We start from the raw sequence: 19060 nt of genomic DNA on the forward strand, positions 1-19060 counted from the left end.
TCCTGCTGTATAGCACTGGGAACTATATCTAGTCATTTGTGATGGAGCATGATGGAGGATAATGTGAGAAAAAGAATGTATATATGTGTGTGTGACTGGATCACTTCATTGTATAGTAGAAAATTGACAGAACACTGTAAACCAACTATAATGGGGAAAAAATCATTTTTAAAAAAGGAAAACAATTGGACTTATATAGATGAGACACACAAACTTCTGAAGTAGTGAACTGAGAAACAGATCTTAAAATATTGGACTGCCCTGCCACAGGGTCCAGGGCCGAGGCAGCCTATTGAGAGGCACCCAGACTTTATGTGAAAGGGGGGTATTTCCTGAAGCTGCAGTGTTGGCTAAAAGTTGAGGCATCTAATTGCGCAGACATCTAGGGGCTGGCTGCTGTACTCCCCAGAGATGGAGGCTGGTGGATTGCCATCCCTGTGCTGCCTCGCTAGGCTTGTTGGGTTCTCCTGAAAAGGAACTAGTCCCCTCCTCTGGCATCCCAATTTTTTTGTAGTAGTCACCCGGAGGACAGATCTAGATCACTGGGCTCTGGTGGCCAGTTGGATTTAAGGTTGCAGGTCCCACAAGATTGTAACAATGGAGGAATATTTCTTTTTTCTTTTTTTTTTAATTATTTATTATTATTTTTTTCCCACTGTACAGCAAGGGGGTCAGGTTATCCTTACATGTATACATTACAATTACATTTTTCCCCCAGCCTTTCTTCTGTTGCAACATGAGTATCTAGACAAAGTTCTCAATGCTATTCAGCAGGATCTCCTTGTAAATTTATTCTAAGTTGTGTCTGATAAGCCCAAGCTCCCGATCCCTCCCACTCCCTTCCCCTCCCCCTCCCATCAGGCAGCCACAAGTCTCTTCTCCAAGTCCATGAGTTTCTTTTCTGAGGAGATGTTCATTTGTGCTGGATATTAGATTCCAGTTATAAGTGATATCATATGGTATTTGTCTTTATCCTTCTGGCTCATTTCATTCAGTATGAGGTTCTCTAGTTCCATCCATGTTGCTGCAAATGGCATTATTTTGTTCTTTTTTATGGCTGAGTAGTATTCCATTGTGTATATATACCACCTCTTCCGAATCCAATCCTCTGTCGATGGACATTTGGGTTGTTTCCATGTCTTGGCTATTGTGAATAGTGCTGCAATGAACATGCGGGTGCACGTGTCTCTTTTAAGTAGAGTTTTGTCCGGATAGATGCCCAAGAGTGGGATTGTGGGGTCATATGGAAGTTCTATGGTATAGATTTCTAAGGTATCTCCAAACTGTTCTCCATAGTGGCTGTACCAGTTTACATTCCCACCAACAGTGTAGAAGGGTTCCCTTTTCTCCACAGCCCCTCCAGCACTTGTTATTTGTGGATTTATGAATGATGGCCATTCTGACTGGTGTGAGGTGATATGTCATGGTAGTTTTGATTTGCATTTCTCTTATAACCAGTGATGTTGAGCATTTTTTCATGTGTTTGTTGGCCATCTGTATATCTTCTTTGGAGAAATGTCTATTCAGGTCTTTTGCCCATTTTTCCATTGATTGATTGGCTTTTTTGCTGCTGGGTTGTATAAGTTGTTTATATATTCTAGAGATTAAGCCCTTGTCGGTTGCATCATTTGAAACTATTTTCTCCCATTCTGTAAGTTGTCTTTTTGTTTTCTTTTGGGTTTCCTTTGCTGTGCAAAAGCTTTTCAGTTTGATGAGGTCCCATGGGTTTATTTTTGCTCTAATTTCAATTGCTTTGGGAGACTGACCGAGAAAATATTCATGATGTTGATGTCAGAGAGTGTTTTGTCTATGTTTTCTTCTAGGAGTTTGATGGTGTCCTGTCGTATATTTAAGTCTTTTCAGCCATTTTGAGTTTATTTTTGTGCATGGTGTGAGGGTGTGTTCTAGTTTCATTGCTTTGCATGCAGCTGTCCAGGCTTCCCAGCAATGCTTGCTGAATAGACGAATATTTCTTAAATAGCTACCACCCCCAGTGCACAAGAGGCTACAGTCCTAGGAGCCACATTTTGGAGCATAATCTACTCCATGCCAACTAATGTTCAGTCTTTTCTCTAAAAGAAGCCTATTAGCTTCGTAGCTGTGGCCTGACGGTCAGGCTTCTAATTAAGCACACATCCAGAGGCCTACTGTGACCCTTTTTCATAGGCCTTGGAGGATGGGAACTCTCTTCAAGGTCTTCCTCTCCTGTTGCAAAGCACCAGTATTTCCAGGTGGGGAGTATTAAGAGGCTTCTGATGCCTTTGTTTTTATGTTATAGCTGGCTGTGAACTTCCTCTCCAACTACAACTGTTAACAGTCCCATGGGCACCAGGAGCACAAGTCCCTCTGGCCACCAGAGCCAGTGTGCTGCACAAATAGCAGACTGGAACACATCTCAGATGTTCTGTGAAACAGGCCTGTTTGCTTGTCCAGGGGCTTTTTCCTGAGCAGCAGGCTTCTTGTTGGCACACATCTTGGGGGGTACAGTGATTCTGTCAGTAAGCAGAGACTGATAGACATAATTTTTCACTCTCCCCCTGCCTTGCTCCAGCTCGTGGTTCTCTCCCAGAAGGAACCTTGCCTGGCACCCTAATTTTTGTTGCTGCTGCGAAGGAACATGTGTGGATTGCCTGGCTGTGGTGGCCAGCAGGACTTATTCTCCTGAGTACTATAGGTTGGTAACCTACAGAGAAAGACTTTCATTTGGTTACCACCTGCAGGGCACAGCAAGAGACCCAAGAAGCAAAGTCCAGTCTTTCTTTGAAAGAAGTCTTTTAGCTTACCTTCATAATTGCTACATGAGAGTCAAACTTGTGATTGAACACATATCCAATAACTGATCGTGATCCTTTCCAGAGGCCTCAGAGGCCCAATGCTATTGAAACTAATAGCATTAGGTCTGAACCCCAGCCAGAACCCAGATTGGGACTTGAACCCGCATGCAGGGACTTGAACCCAGCCAAAACCCAAATTGGGACTTAAACCCAATTAGAATCATTCACCCAGTGTCTGGACTTACTGAAGTTCAGGTTCTTTATGCCTCTGCACAGAAGGAATTCAGTGAGAGACCAAGTGATAGGCAAGAAATAGATTTATGAAGATAGAACACTTGTGAGAGATGCAAGCAGGCAGGCAAGGAGGCTCTGTCTCGAGGATTGGGTGGGCTAGTTTTTTCACCCAAGGGGAGTGGGGATGGGAAAAGACTGCCTCTTCCTCTTTGAGTAGTAGCTCCTCATTGGTATCCTGTCATGGTGCTTATTCAAATCAGCAGAAGGGTGGTCCTCAAACTTCTGCCCTTGGTCTGAATCTGAATGCAGGCCTCACCGCATCCCTCACTCAATGACCTGAGGCATATCTCATACATCCTCTAGTCAAGTCTTATTCTGATGGTCCTCTTGAGCAGTTATTAATTTACAGTGCTCTCACAAAGTCCCCCAGGTTTCCCTCTCTATCTATGGTCCCTTATTAGGACTTGTACAATTCCCTGTGCCTACTCCATCCCTGTCCCTATCACTGCAATCTCCTCTATCTGCTATACCCTAGCATGCCAGGGCCTTCCATAACGGAGCTTTTGCAGGTGTCTGGTGCACTGTTCTTTGTGGCTGTGGCCTTAGAGACACCCTTTGATCAGGTAGCTCTGGTGTCAGGGGAGCTTGTGTTCCTGGGTTTCATGGAGCTCTAACAGAAAGGCACATCTTGACTGGCTCCTCCACAGGGCACTGCAAAGACAGAAGACTGAAGACCGAAGACTGTCTCCAACTTTCTGTGAAAGGGCCTATTTGCTTGTCCTAGAGCTTTCATCTGAGGGGAAGCCTTCTGAGGTGGTTTGATGCACCTCTAGAGGACTACTGAGGTGCACTTTAGGGATAAAAGCCAGTGTATACCACCTTTGCATTCTCCCTCTGTCTCACAGCAGGTTCCTGGTATCATGACAATCTTTTCCAACTATCTGGTATCCTGGATCTTTAGAATGTCATTCGGCAGACTCCTGTCCATTGCTTGGCTCTGTTGGCCAGTGAAACTTTGCTTTACACCTCACAGGACTGTCTATATCTGCATACTTTAAAGGATGCTAACTTTAAAGTCTGGTTTCCAATCACCCTCATCCTAGGTACAGAGTGAAGTCCTTCTTTTTAGCACAGTAAATGGTCTTGACATTCCCTTATAATACAAAAACCACTATAAATGAAAGAGAATACTTGGAAAATTAGGGAAAAAAATTGGAGAGAAAAACTAAATCTAGGATAGGCTGAATGACCAGTTTCGTCTAATCTATGACCACTCCCTCAAGACTGGGAGAAATGGCCCTTTTATCTACTGCATAGAATTAGATTAAAAAAAAGAGAGAGAATTAAGCTAAATGAAGACAGAGAGGAATACATTCTAAAAAGAATAAGATAAAACATCAGAAGCAAAGACTTGTATCAAATGGATATGTGATTTATCTGATAAAGCTTTCAAAATATGGTCCAAAAATTCTGACTGTATCAGGAGAAGAATGGATGAATGGATGTGAGAACATCCCCAAAGATATTGGATATATAAGGAAATACCGAATTGAAGTCATAGGGCTGAAGAAGACAAACACTGAACTGAAATATTCAATAGAGTGTTTCAATAGTAAATGAAAAGAAGCAGTAGAAAGGATCAGGAAACTCAACAACAGTGCAGTTAATCTCATCCCATCAGAGCAGCAAAAGGAAAAACGAAAGAACAAAAATAAAAGGTAGGGGAGTTATGGGACATCATCAAGTGAACCAACATTCACATATGGGTCCCAGTAGAGAGAGAGAGAAAGAGGAAGAAAACACATTTGGAGTAATAATGATAGAAATGTCCCTCAACCTGGGGAAAGAACCAGATGTCTAGATTTAGGAAGCTCAGAATTCTAAATAAAATGAACTCAGTGAGACCCACACCAAGAAACATTATAATTAAAACCTCAGAAGTTAAAGACAAGGAGAGTCTTAAAAGCAGCTGGAGAAAAACAACTAGTTATATACAAGGGCACCCCAATAAGGACATGAGCAGCTCTTTCAGCAGACAGATTACCTACCAGTAGATAGTGGTGTGGTATATTCATTTTGCTGAAGGTATATGCATTTTGCTGAAGGAAAAAAAAAATAACTCTACCTGGCTAAATTGTCATCCAGAAATTAAGGAGAGATAAGAGTTTTACAGACAAGCCAAAGCTAAATAAGTTGATCACCACTAGACCAGCCTTAGAACAAATAATAAAGTGAAGAATTTAATCTAGAGAAAAGGCACTATTTAGTACTAGGGAAACATATGAAGTATGCATCTCAATGGTAAAGGTAAATACATAGCAAAATTCATAATACTCTAATATGTAAAGTGGGTGATTAATCATTTATAACATGGTAGGAAGGTTAACAGTCAAAGGTAGTGAAAATAAGTAACTATAATATTTACAGAAGATTCTACCCCAAAGTGACAAAACTCTTTTCAAGTGCAGGTGAAACACTCTCCAGGATAGATCATATGCTAGGCCACAAAATAAGGCTCCACAAATTGAAAAAAATAGAAATCATATCAAGCATCTTTTCTAACACCAATGGTATCAATGACAAGGAGAAATTAAAGGAAGAAAACTGGGAAATTCACAAATATGTGGAGACTAAACAAGATGTTATGAACAACCATGTGTCATTAAAGAAATTAAAGAGAAATCAAAAAGTACCTTAAAGAATTGAAATATAACATACCAAAACTTATGGGATGCAGACAAAGCAGTTCTAAGTGGGATGTTCATGGTGATAAATGCCTATGTCAAGAAAACAATAAAAAGAGCAGATAAGAAACCTAATTTATACTTCCAGAAACTAGAAAAAGAAGAACAAATGAAGCCCAAGTTAGTAGACTTGAAAGGAAAAGAGATACAAAAAGATAATAGCAAAATAATCAATGAAACCAGGAGATGGTTCTTTGAAAAAAAATTTTTTTAATTTGACGTTTAGCTAGACTCTTTAAGAAAAAGAGAGTACTCTAATTTTAAAAATGACAAACCAGAAGATATTCTTATATCAACACCACCAAAAAAAAAAAGGATCATAGGAGATTACTGTAAACAATTATCTGTGAACCACTTGGACAACCTAGGAGAAATGGATAAATTCCAAGAAAAATAGAACTTTCCAAGACTGAATCATGAAAAGATATAAAATCTGAACAGTGTGATTACTACTGAGAAGATTGAATCAGGAATCAAAAACCTTAACAGCAGTCAGAAGCTGAGGACCCACTCGTTTTCCTGGTGAGTTATACCAAACACTTAAAGAACAATTAGTAAAAATGCTTCTCAAAGCCTTCCCAAAAATAGAAGAGGAAGGAACATTTTTACTGAGGCCAGCACTATCTTAATACCAAAACGGACACAGATATCATGAGAAAAGAAAAATTATAAGCCAATATCCCTGATGAACATAGATGCAAATCTCTTCAACAAAATATTAGCAAACTAAATTCAAACAGCACATTAAAAGGATCATGTATCATGATCAAATGGGATTTATTCCAAGGATGCAAGAGTAGGTTAACATCTGTAACTAAGTCAACATGACATACCCCATTTGTAAAATAATATGATCATTTAAATAGATTTAGAGAAAGCATTTGAAAAAAGCTCAACATCCATTTATGATAAATATTCTCAACAAAGTAGGTATAAAAGCTTACATAATGAGAAACCACACCTAACAATACTCAATAGTGAAAAGATGTATAATTTTCCTTCTAACATCTGAAATGCAGACAAAGATGAATATTCTTGCCACTTTTATTCAAAATAGTATTCCTACCCAAAACAATTAGGCAGGTGAAAAAGATAAAGTCATCCAAATAAGAAAGGAAGAATAAAACCATCACTATTTGTAGATGACATGACTTTGCACCTAGAAAACCCTACAGACTCCACCAAAAACTTAAAAGTAATAAATTCAGTATAATTACAGGTTACAAAAAGAATGTACAAAATCTGTTGTGTTTCTACACACTAATAACAAACTATCAGAAAGAGAAATTAAGAAAACAGTCTCATTGACAATAGCACATAAAAAAATAAAATACCTAGGAATAAATTTAAAAACCAAGAAGGTGAAAGCTCTGAACTGAGAAACATAAGGCATTGATGAAAGATATTAAAGAATACACAAGTAAATGGAAAGCAATTTCATGCTCATGGATTAGAAGAATTAATATTATTAAAATGTCTATGTTATCCAAAACAATATACACATTCCATAATCACTACTGAAACTCCTATGACATTTTTTAGAGAATTAAAACAATCCTAAAATTTGAAATGAACTGCAAAAGACCCAGAATAGCCATAGCAATCTTAAGAAAGAAGAACAAAGTTGGAGAAATTGGGTTCCTAATTCCAGGGCATCAGACAAAATACAAATGAGCCTGGAACATCTCGTGGCAGAGTGATTCAGTGTTGTCACAGCTGTGATGCAAATTGCAAGTGGGGCACGGGTTCCATCCCTGGCCATGGCCAGGGACCTTCCACATGCCTTGGATGCAGCCACCCTCCACCCCAAAAAAGAAAAAAAAAAAAACACAAACAAAAATTTTTAAGAAAATGTCATTAGAAAGAAGATATTTACATGAAACTTCCCTCCAAATAATTATTAAGTGAAAAGGAAAGAGTGAAGTGTTAGAGTGAAGACTGGCAGACACATCTTAATCGAACAATTAAAGTGATTTTATCCAAATTATAAAAAATCGAAATCATGTGCTGTCTGTTAGAACACAGTGAAGTCAACTCAACACCACCTTTGTGATGAGGTTACCAAGATGCATAACCTCAGCCTATGGTGAAACATTTCATAAACTGAATTGAGGGACATTTTACCGAATAGCCTGTAATACAAAACTTTTCCATGTCACTAAATTCGTCACAAAAGGCTGTCAGCTAATCTAAGGAGACCTGAGAACTGAATGCAACGGTTGATTCTGAACTGGAACCTTTTGCTGTAAAATTGTGATGGAGGGAAATTTGATTGTGAGGATTAGATGTTAGTAACATTGTTATTATTTCCTGATGTTGAAGGTCTGTTTTAAGAGAATTCATTTCTATGTGAGAATTTATACATTAAGCTATTTAGAGTGATCAGAGCATCCCACTGGTGACTTACTTGATTTTTTCAGGAAACATATTTATTGTTTGTACTTTTGTGTCATTTCTCTGTTTGAAATTCTTAGAAATTTAAAAAAACCTATTAAATCATGTACTTAGAAATATAGAAATAACAAAACAAATCTAAGGTTTATACCTTTTATATACTTAGCATTTTTTTTTCTTGCTTTTTAGGGCCGCTCCTGTGGTATGTGGAAGTTCCCAGGCTAGGGGTCAAATCAGAGCTACAGCTGCCGGCCTACAGCACAGCCACAGCAACACAGGTTCTGAGCCATGTCTATTACCTACACCTCAGCTCACAGCAATGCTGGATCCTTAACCCACTGAGTGAGGCCAGGGATCGAACCCACATCCTCATGCATACTAGTCAGATTTGGATTCGTTTCTGCTGCATCACAATAGGAACACCTATACTCAGTATTAAAATATTTAAATTAATTTTATTACCAAAGTATTATTATTATTGTTTTTGCTTTTTAGGGCCACACTTGTGACATATGGAAGTTCCCAGGCTAGGGGTCGAATCGAGGCTGCATCTGCAACCTACACCATAGCTTGCACAACTCTGGATCCTTAACAACTGAGCGAGGCCAGGGATTGAACGTGCATCCTCATGGATACTGGTCAGGTTCATCACCAGCTGAACCACAATGGGAATTCCCAATCCTGACTTTTAATACACTCAAGCCTCATTTATTCCTTCAGCTTTGTGTATTATTCCTAGTATGTGTGATTTTTCTTAGTGATAATTAGTGTTCTTATAATAATTATATGATAATAATTAATATAAAATAATATAATAATGATTATTAGTGTTCTTATAATAATTATGATGATGATATTGACAATAATAATGAAAATAATGACATACTACTTAGAGCTTTTTGTGTACCAAGCACTGTTTTGTTTCAATATATTTTAACTCATGTCACCTTAATTTCCTCAACTTATTAGGTGTGTATGCTCTTGAATTACAATAGAAATTAATATTTGGAGTTCCTGTCGTGGCTCAGTGGTTAACAAATCCAACTAGGAACCATGAGGTTGTGGGTTCCATCTCTGGCCTTTCTCAGTGGGTTGGGGATCCGGCGTTGCCGTGGGCTGTGGTGTAGGTTGCAGACACGGCTCGCATCCCGCATTACTGTGGCTCTGGCATAGGCCAGCGGCTACAGCTCTGATTCGACCCCTAGCCTGGGAACCTCCATATGCCGTGGGAGCGGCCCAAGAAAATAGCAAAAATACAAAAAAAATAGAAATTAATTTTTTATTTACTAATTTTATTAAAAATAAGAACACTCTCCACATCCTGGCTCTTCCGTAAGTGAAGTAGTACAAAATTCATAGCATGTTCTTGAAGGGTGTTTGATACTGATTTTATTCCATTTATCTGAGGAATATAATTTCATTTTAGACGTTCCCGTGGTGTGAAGTTTTTTAGCAGCTGCAGCGTGGATGAATTTAAAAGTACAGTTTCACGGCCTGAATTTGAATGTCTTCAGAATCAGACAGTTCCCAAGGTGGTTCCCCAAGCAAGAACTAGATCTTGTGGGAATGGAGCTATGGAAGAGGGTGAGCAATGTGACTGTGGTGCCGTGGAGGTTAGTGAGAAACATTAATAACTTAGCTAAAGATTTGCTTTTATGTTTGTCGTGTGGTTTTATAAATACAGATGTGATATATAAGGGGTGGGTGTTTTTTTAATGTTGTGCCATTTAGTCAAAGATCTCAGGTGGGGAGATACGGAACATGTCATAACTCACATACTGAATCTGTAGCATTTGAAGAATTGAAGTACAGGGTAAGTGCAGCATGGATTAAAGAAGTAGATTTTCTTTATTGTGTAAACATGAGTAGTGATACCCCCCTTTCTAGATCATAACGATCAGTTCCAGCAGTAATATTGTTAATCACCTAAATCATACCTGAATTCCCCCAAAGTGACTCAATCGGATTCACTGAGCTGTTGGAGTCACTTGTATGCTGCTGTTCACCTCCTCCTCTCCTAACTTCAATCCTTGCATCTGGAGAGCTTCATGCGTTTTAACTTGGTTTCATAGAACTGAATTAATCCCAATCCTTGGCATGTTATTAGTTTATTTTATTTTATTTTTTTAATTACTCAAATGAATTTATCACATCTGTAGTTGTATAATGATCATAACAATCTGATTTCACAGGATTTCCATCCCACAGCCCAGGCACATCCCCTCACCCCCCAAACTGTCTCCTCCAGAGACCATAAGTTTTTCAATGTCTGTGAGTCAGCATCTGTTCTGCAAAGAACTTCAGTCTGTCCTTTTTTCAGATTCCACATGTCAGTGAAAGCATTTGATGTTGGTGTCTCATTGTATGGCTGACTTCACTTAGCATGATAATTTCTAGGTCTATCCATGTTGCTAAAAATGCTGGTATTTTGTTCTTTTTAATGGCTGAGTAATATTCCATTGTGTATGTGTACCACCTCTTCTTGATCCACTCCTCTGTCAATGAACATTTAGGTTGTTTCCATGTTTTGGCTATTGTAAATAGTGCTGCAATAGACATCGGAGTACATGTGTCTTTGTGAATCGTGGTTTTCTTTGGGTAGATGCGCAGGAGTGGGATTGCTGGATCAAATGGTAGTTCTATGTTTAGTTTTCTGAGGCATCTCCATACTGCTTTCCACCATGGTTGCACCAATTTACAATCCCACCAACAGTGTACTAGGGTTCCTTTTTCTCCACACCCTCTCCAGCACTTATCATTTGTAGACTTTTGGATGATGGCCATTCTGGCTGGTGTAAGGTGGTACCTCAGAATGGTTTTGATTTGCATCTCTCTAATAATGAGTGATGTTGAACATCTTTTCATGTGTTTCTTGACCATCTGTATGTCTTCTGTGGAGAACTGCCTGTTTAGATCTTCTGCCCATTTTTTGATAGGATTTTTTGTTTGTTTGGTATGGAGCTGCAGAAGCTGTTTATAAATTTTGGAGATTAATCCCTTGTCAGTCGATTCATTTGCAAAGATTTTCTCCCATTCTGTGGGTTGTCTTTTTGTGTTGTTTAGGGTTTCCTTTGCTGTGCAGAAACTTTTTAGTTTAATTAAGTCCCATTTGTTGATTTTTGTTTTTGTTGTCAATACTCTGATAGGTGGATCTGAGAAGATGTTGCTGTCGTTTAGGTCAGAGAGTGTTTGGCCTATGTTATCCTCTAAGAGTTTTATAATGTCTGGTCTTATTTCTAGGTCTTTAATCCATTTGGAGTTTATTTTTGTGTATGGTGTTAGGGAGTGTTCTAATTTCATTCTTTTCCATGTGGCTGTGCAGTTTTCCCAGCACCACTTATTGAACAAGCTGTCCTCTCTCCATTGTATATTCTTGCCTCCATTGTCATAGATTAGTTGGCTGTAGGTGCATGGGTTGAATTCTGGGCTTTCTCTCCTGTTCCACTGATCTATATTTCTGTCTTTGTGCCAGTACCATGCGGTTTTGATGATTGTTGCTTTGTAGTATAGTCTGAAGTCTGGGAGCCTGATTCCTCCAGCTCCATTTTTCTCTTTCAGGATGTCTTTGGCTATTCTGAGTCTTTTGTGTTTCCAAACAAACTTGAAAATATTTTGAGTTCTGTGAAAAATGTCTTTGGTAATTTGATAGGGATTGCATTGAATCTGTAGATTGCCTTAGGTAGTATAGTCATTTTGATAATATGAACTCTTCCAATCCTTGTGCATGGTATATCTTTCCATTATTTGTGTTACCTTTGATTTCTTTCATCAGTGTCTTAGAGTTTTCAGAGTACAGGTCTTTTGTCTCTTCAGGTAGGTTTACTCCTAGGTATTTTATTCTTTTAGATGCTATGGTAAATGGGATTGCTTCCCTCATTTCCTTTTCTGCTCCTTCATTGTTAGTGTATAGAAATGCCATCAATTTCTGTGTATTGATTTTGTATCCTGCGACTTTGCCAAATTCGTGGATGAGCTCTAACAGTTTACTGGTAGAGTCTTTAGGATTCTCTAGGTATAGTATCATGTCATCTGCAAATAGTGATAGTTTTACTTCTTCCTTTCCAGTTTGGATTTCTTTTATCTCTTTTACTTCTCTGATTGCTGTGGCCAGGACTTCCAGAACTATGTTGAAGAGTAGTGGCGAGAGTGGACATCCTTGTCTTGTTCCTTATCTCACTGGGAATTCTTTCAGCTTTTCACCATTGAGAATGATGTTTGCTGTGTGTTTGTCATATATGGCCTTTATCATGTTGAGGTAGGTTCCCGTTATGCCCACATTCTGAAGGTTTTTTTTTTTTTTTATCAGAAATGGGTGTTGGATTTTGTCAAAGGCTTTTTCCGCATCTATTGAGAGGATCATATGGTTTTTATTCTTCAGTTTGTTAATGTGGTATATCACACTGATGGATTTGTGGCTATTGAAGAACCCTTGCATCCCTGGGATAAATCCCACTTGATCATGATTTCCAATGCTTTTAATGTATTGTTGGATGCGGTTTGCTAGTATTTTGTTGAGGATTTTTGCATTGATGTTCATCAGTGAAATTGGCCTGTAGTTTTCTTTTTTTGTGGTATCTTTGTCTGGTTTTGGTACCAGGCTGATGGTGGCCTCATAGACTGAGTTTGGGAGTATCCCTTCCTCTGCAATTTTTTGAAATAGTTTCAGAAGGAGGGTATTAGCTCTTCTCTAAATGTTTGATAGAATTTGCCTGTGAAGCCATCTGGTCCTGGAATTTGTTTGTTGGAAGTTTTTTAATCCCAGTTTCAATTTCAGTTCTTGCGATTGGTCCATTCATCTTTTCTATTTCTTCTTGGTTTAGTCTTGGAAGATTGTATTTTCCTAAGAGTTTGTCCATTTCCTCTAGGTTTTCCATTTTATTGGCATATAGTTGCATATAGTAGTCTCTTATGATCCTTTGTATTTCTGTAATGTCCATTGTTACTTCTTCTTTTTCATGTCTAATTTTATTGATTTGAGTCCTCTCTCTTTTTTGATTGATAAGTCTGGCTAGGAGTTTATCCATTTTGTTGATCTTTTCAAAGAACCAGCTTTTCGTTTCATTGATCTTTTCTATGGTTTTCTTTGTTTGTTTTTCCTTGATTTCTGCTCTGATCTTTATGATTTCTTTCCTTCTACTAACTTTAGGTCTTGTCTGTTCTTCTCTCTTGAGCTGCTTTAGATGTAAAGTTAGCTTGTTTATTTGACCTTTATCTTGTTTCCTGAGGTGGACTTGTATTGCTATAAACATTCCTCTTAGAACAGCTTTTGCTGCATCCCATAGGTTTTGGAGTGTTGTATCTTCATTGTCATTTGCTTCTAGATATTTTTTAATTTCCTCTTTGATTTCTTCAGTGATCCATTGGTTGTTTAGTAGCATGTAGTTGAGTCTCCACGTGTTTGTGTTTTTTGCAGTTTTTTTTCTAGTTGTTGATTTCCACTCATAGAGCGTTGTGGTCAGAAAAGATGCTTGATATGATTTCAATTTTCTTAACGTTCCCGAGGTTGAATTTGTGGTCCAGGATATGATCCATCTTAGAGAATGTTCCATGTGCACTTGAGAAGAATGCGTATTCTGTTGCTTTTGGATGGAATGTCCTCTAAATATCTATTAAGTCCATCTGGTTTAATGCGTCATTCAGGGCCTGTGTTTCCTTATTGATTTTCTGTCTGGTTGATCTGTCCATTGCTGTAAGTAGAGTGTTAAAGACCCCCACTATGATTGTGTTATTGTTGATTTGCCCTTTTAAGGTTGTTAGCAGTTGCCTTATATATTGTGATAAACCTGTGTTGGGTGCATAGATATTTAAAATTGTTATATCATCTTCTTGGATTGATCCTTTGATCATTATGTAGTGACCTTCCTTGTCCCTTAAAATATTCTTCATTTTAAGGTCTATTTTGTCTGATATGAGTATTGCTACTCCAGCTTTCTTTTGACCCCCGTTTGCATGAAATATTTTCTTCCATCCTCTCACGTTCAATTTGTATGTGTCCCTAGAAGTGAAGTGGATCTCTTGAAGACAGCATATATATGGGTCTTGTTTTTGTATCCATTCAGCCAGTCTATGTCTTTTGGTTGGGGCATTTAGTCCATTAACATTTAAGGTAATTATTGATATGTATGTTCTTATTGCCATTTTATTAATTGCTTTGGATTTGTTTTTGCTGCTCTTTTTTCTTTCCTTCTTCTCTTGTTCTTTTCTGCCTATAGAAGTTCCTTTAGTATTTGTTGTAAGGCTGGTTTAGTGTTGCTGAATTCTCTCAGAGTTTGCCTATCTCTGAAGGTTTTGATTTCTCCTCCAAATCTGAACGAGAGCCTTGCTGGGTAGAGTAAGCTTGGTTGGAGGCTTTTTCCTTTCATTACGTTAAGTATATCATGCCACTCTCTTCTGGCCTGCAGAGTTTCTGCTGAAAAATCTGCCTAAAACCTTATTGGGGTTCCATTGTATGTGATTTGTTTCTTTTCCCTAGCTGCTTTCAAGATTTTCTCTTTGTCTTTAATTTTGGTCAGTTCGATTAGTATGTGTCTCGGGGGTGTTCCTCCTTGGGTTTATTTTATATGGTACTCGTTGTGCTTCCTGGATTTGAGTGAGTGGTTCCTTCCCCATGATAGGGAAGTTTTTGGCTATTATCTCTTGGAATATTTTTTCTGTCTCCTTCTCTCTCTCTTCTCCTTCTGGCACCCCTGTAATATGGATGTTGGTGCATTTAACATTGTCCCAGAGTTCTCTGAGACTCTCTTCATTTGTTTTCAATCTTTTTTTCTCTTTTCTGTTCCGCATTCATAATTTCTACTAATCTGTCCTCCACCTTGCTTATTCATTCTTCTGCCTCCTGTATTCTGCTGTTAGCTGCTTCTAGTGAATTTTTTATTTCAGTTATTGTATTTTGCATCTCTTCTTGTTGAAGTTTCATATCTTGTATCTCTTTGCTCAGTGTTTCCTGTAAGTTATCCATCTTTGCCTCCAGTTTATTCCAGTGTCTTGCATCATCTTCAGCATCAACAATCTAAAATCTTTTTCCTGGAGGCTAAGAATCTCCTCCTCACTTAGCTGTTTTTCTGGGATTTTTCCTTTCTCCCTCCTCTGAGTTATAGTTCTCTGTCTTTTCATTTTTATAGGTTTTTGGTGTGGCACCCTTCTTACAGATAATAAAGTTGTAGCCTCTTCTTACCTCTGGTGTCTGCCCCCCTTGTGGCTGAAGTCAGTATGGTGGGCTTGCTGTAGGCTTCCTGATGAGAGGGGCTGATGTCTTCCCACTGGTAGGTGGAGCTGATTCTAATCCCTCTGGTGGGTGGGGCTTAGTGTCTGGATAGGATTAGAGGCAGCTGTGTGCCTGAGGGGTCTTTAGGTAGCCTGTTTGCTGAGGGGCAAGGCTGTGATTCCACCTGGGTTTTTGTTTGCCCTGGGGCTTCCCAGCAGCTGACTGATGGGTGGGGCCAGATTTTCCCAAAATGGCCACCTCCAGAGAAAGGTATGGCTGCTGAATATTCCTGAGAGCTTTGCTTTCAATATACTTCCCTCACAACAAGCCACGTTCACTCTTGTTTTCCCAGGATGTCCTCCAAGAACCGCAGTCAAGTTTGACCTAGATTCCCACAGAGACTTTGCTTTGCCCTGGGACCTAGTGCAGGTGAAAGCCTGTGTGCGCCTTTTAAGAATGGGGTCTCCGTTTCCCCCAGTCCCGTGGAGTTCCTGCACACAAGCCCCACTGGCCTTCAATGCCAGATGTTCCGGGGCTTTTTCTCCCTGTGCCAGATCCCCACACGTGAGAGTTTGATGTGTGGCTCAGAACTCTCACTCCTGTATGTGAGTCTCTGTGAACCAGTTAGTTTCCAGTCTGTGGAGTTTTCCACCCAGGAGGTATAGGTTTGTTTATATCACGAAATCACCCCTCCTACCTCTAGATGTGGCCTCCTCTTTTTGTTCTGAGTAGGGTATCTGTTTTAAGGTTTCCAGTCCATTTGGGTGAAGAGTGCTCAGCCTTTAGTTGTGAATTTTGTTGTTTTTAGGAGAGAAGTTGAGCTCCAGTCCTTCTATTCCTCCCTCTTAATCCCATCCATTATTAGTTTATTTAGCACCTGGCTGTTAATATCTTTTTTCCAGGTGTACTTGGAAAGGTAGCTAATCATTGAATGTTGTTGTACCTGCCTTCATACACTTAGGCAGAGTGGAGGTTTTTTGTTTTTTTGTTTGTTTGGGAATTTTCTGTAACTGCTTGAGACTCTGAAAGATCAATAATGTTTAGGAACAAAACTCTGTATACCCTGATTATATTGCAATTTTTAAGTTAGTGATGCAAATCTTCTGCATTTTTAACAGTTTTGATTACCTGAACTCTCAGTACTTGAGAAATGAGATTGATAGTCCACGTGTGCAGTCGAAATTGCCTAATTTTCACTGTAATTTACTCAATTCATGCTTTATAAATTTTGAAGTTCTTCCACATAGTGCAAACTATTTACAGTTTTTCTCTTTCTAGAAAGTTAAGTTTTTACCTTCAGACGCCAAATTTCTTTTTTAAAGTTTCTTTCTGTTTTAAAGTCTATCTGGTGTGACATATCTATCTTTTTATATTTATCTGTATCTATATTTATGCAGACACTAGCTTCCTTTAATTGCTACTTTCCTGATACTTTTCTATCCTCATTTAGTTTATTTTACTATTAAGTTTGACAACTAACTACATGGAGTTTTAATTTATGATTTTGTGTATCTGGCTTATAAGACTATCCCCTTAAAATTATTATGATTAAAATATTTGCATATTTTAAAATTAAAGTTCATCATTTATTTTCAGATGATTGCATTTCAGATTTCCTTCGTTTTTACCTAATAGGCCTCTTTCTGTCCAAGGATACCTCATTATGTTTAGCTGTTGTACTCTTCTAGACTGCAATTTTTAAAACTTTAGTTGTTCCCAAATATTTATACTTTCTATGTTCCTTGTGCCACATTTTTTATTGAATTTTTATTTATTTCTTTTGATCTATGTGCTCTCTTTTCCTTTCTTCTGTTATTTCCTTCAGTGATCTATTGGATATATACCTTTTCTTTCCCTTTAGTGATGATTCTTGCATATTCACCTATACCTATTTAAGGTTTAATCATTTCTGGACAAACTTACCCCTAAATATCAGGTTTTATAACCCCATTAACTTACCTAATATTTTCATAAAAATTTTATTTCTGTCATCTTTACTCTTCCCAGTAGATAGCACTTTAAAGACTTTATTCAGAAAATAATTGCCTTATTTTACCTACCATTCCTTTTGTTTATTAGTGAATTTTTATTTAGAGGTTTTTGTGTATGTGTACATGTCAAAGTTTCCTCCTGAGGTCATAGTAATTTCCTTTTGAATTATATTCTATTTATTAAATATACATAGACTTTAGGACAATTCTTTTGATAGGACAGTTCTCTGCCCACTTTTGTTAAGCAATAAATACTCATGAAATGCTCATAATTTCATTGCAGTGTGTAATACACATAAAATATACACATGAAATATGGATGAAGAGTATAGTGAATGGACATTTAACAAGCACCAGAATAATTGGCCCAAGGTCACAACAAGCTTCATCTCTAGCAAAGAATTTCTTTTATGTTCCTTCTCCATCGCTTGTCTGTGCCTTCCAACCACTATTTAGAACTTAATCATTTCAGTGCTTTCCTTTTCATCAGTTTGACATCTTATTTTTTGCATCCTTACATGGTATAGTTGGACTATTTCCTACCTTTCTATAATTTGCAGTCATGTGGTTTTATAATTTTGTAACTTGCTCTAGTACTTATTCATTGTTTTCATCGATTTTAGTATTAATTTTGTAAATATTTAACATACATAAACATACATTCTACATCAACGAAAATTTAAGCTTGTTAAATTTTGCCTGTTAAGACTCAGGCATTTATGACTTTTCTTGCATGTCTCCTGCGGCATGTGCTTGCATTTCACTTGGGTGTCTATATATACCAATAAGTGAAGGTGCTGTGTCATGAAGTAAACTTTGAACTGAAGGTGTCTCATTTACTTTGGTTTTCTAATCCTTGAATGTTTTTGTCGTGTCCTTTACACATTTTTTCCTGTCTTTTCATCAGCATTCAGTTCTGTGAATTATCAGCAATTTTTCATTAGTGTGGTAGAAGTCTAGGATGCATTCTAATTTTCCAGTTACATAAGACTTCTCAGCCTGAGACAAGTTCTGTAGAGAGGGCCCGCAGTGATCTACTTGTTTAGGTAAAACTGGAGGTGGGCTATTTCTGTGTCATGCAGGTGGACAGCCTCCTGTTTATGGAGTTCACCAGTGTCAGAGGCCAATCTATTTATAGTGGCACTTTGAGGGATTTTGTCACCCAGTTGTTTTGGATTGTTTCATAAAGGGCATTTAGCAGAATGGGAATATTGGAATTGTATCTTTTCTTCTCTTAACTATGGATTAAAGTTACTTGGTTCCAAATTGCAGGAGCCAGTGAATATCAAAGGAAATTCAGGGCCAGTGGATGAAATCAGCTGTGTTAAGTGGTCAGAGATGCCTGTGGATGCAGAAGGTCCAAATCGCATATAGTGCCCAGTGGCCAGGCTTTTTCCCTCATTTATTCTGGACTGCTTTCAATAATTCTTGTTGCTGAGCTAGCTACACCTATACCCATTGAAACTTAGCTGCTTTTTGGATAACAATATTAGCAGCATGTCAAGCGCACTATTTGGATGGTAATATCTGTCTTTACTTGTGTATGTTTAAATGGCACACAAAGCAATCAATTTTCTCAGCTCATTATAAAAGTGTTATTATTAGGACACAATGTTTACATACTCAATAACATTTTGCCTATTACAAGAATTAGTATAATCAATAGTATTTTACATTTTATAAGAATTGGTATAATCCAGTGATAACACATCATGTGGG

General features: G+C 38.1%; 1 protein-coding gene across 1 annotated transcript in view; it reads left to right on the top strand.

Annotated features, from left to right (window-relative positions):
- LOC125121899 (A disintegrin and metallopeptidase domain 3-like) overlaps positions 1-19060 on the top strand; it is an 81822-nt gene that overhangs the window by 33264 nt on the left and 29498 nt on the right. Inside the window, exon 12 of the mRNA XM_047770207.1 lies at positions 9573-9759. Within this exon, the coding sequence (XP_047626163.1) occupies positions 9573-9759 (187 nt within the window). The remainder of the gene's footprint in view (positions 1-9572; positions 9760-19060) is intronic.

Source organism: Phacochoerus africanus, chromosome 3 (genome assembly GCF_016906955.1).
Source record: "Phacochoerus africanus isolate WHEZ1 chromosome 3, ROS_Pafr_v1, whole genome shotgun sequence".
Lineage (NCBI taxonomy): Eukaryota > Metazoa > Chordata > Mammalia > Artiodactyla > Suidae > Phacochoerus > Phacochoerus africanus.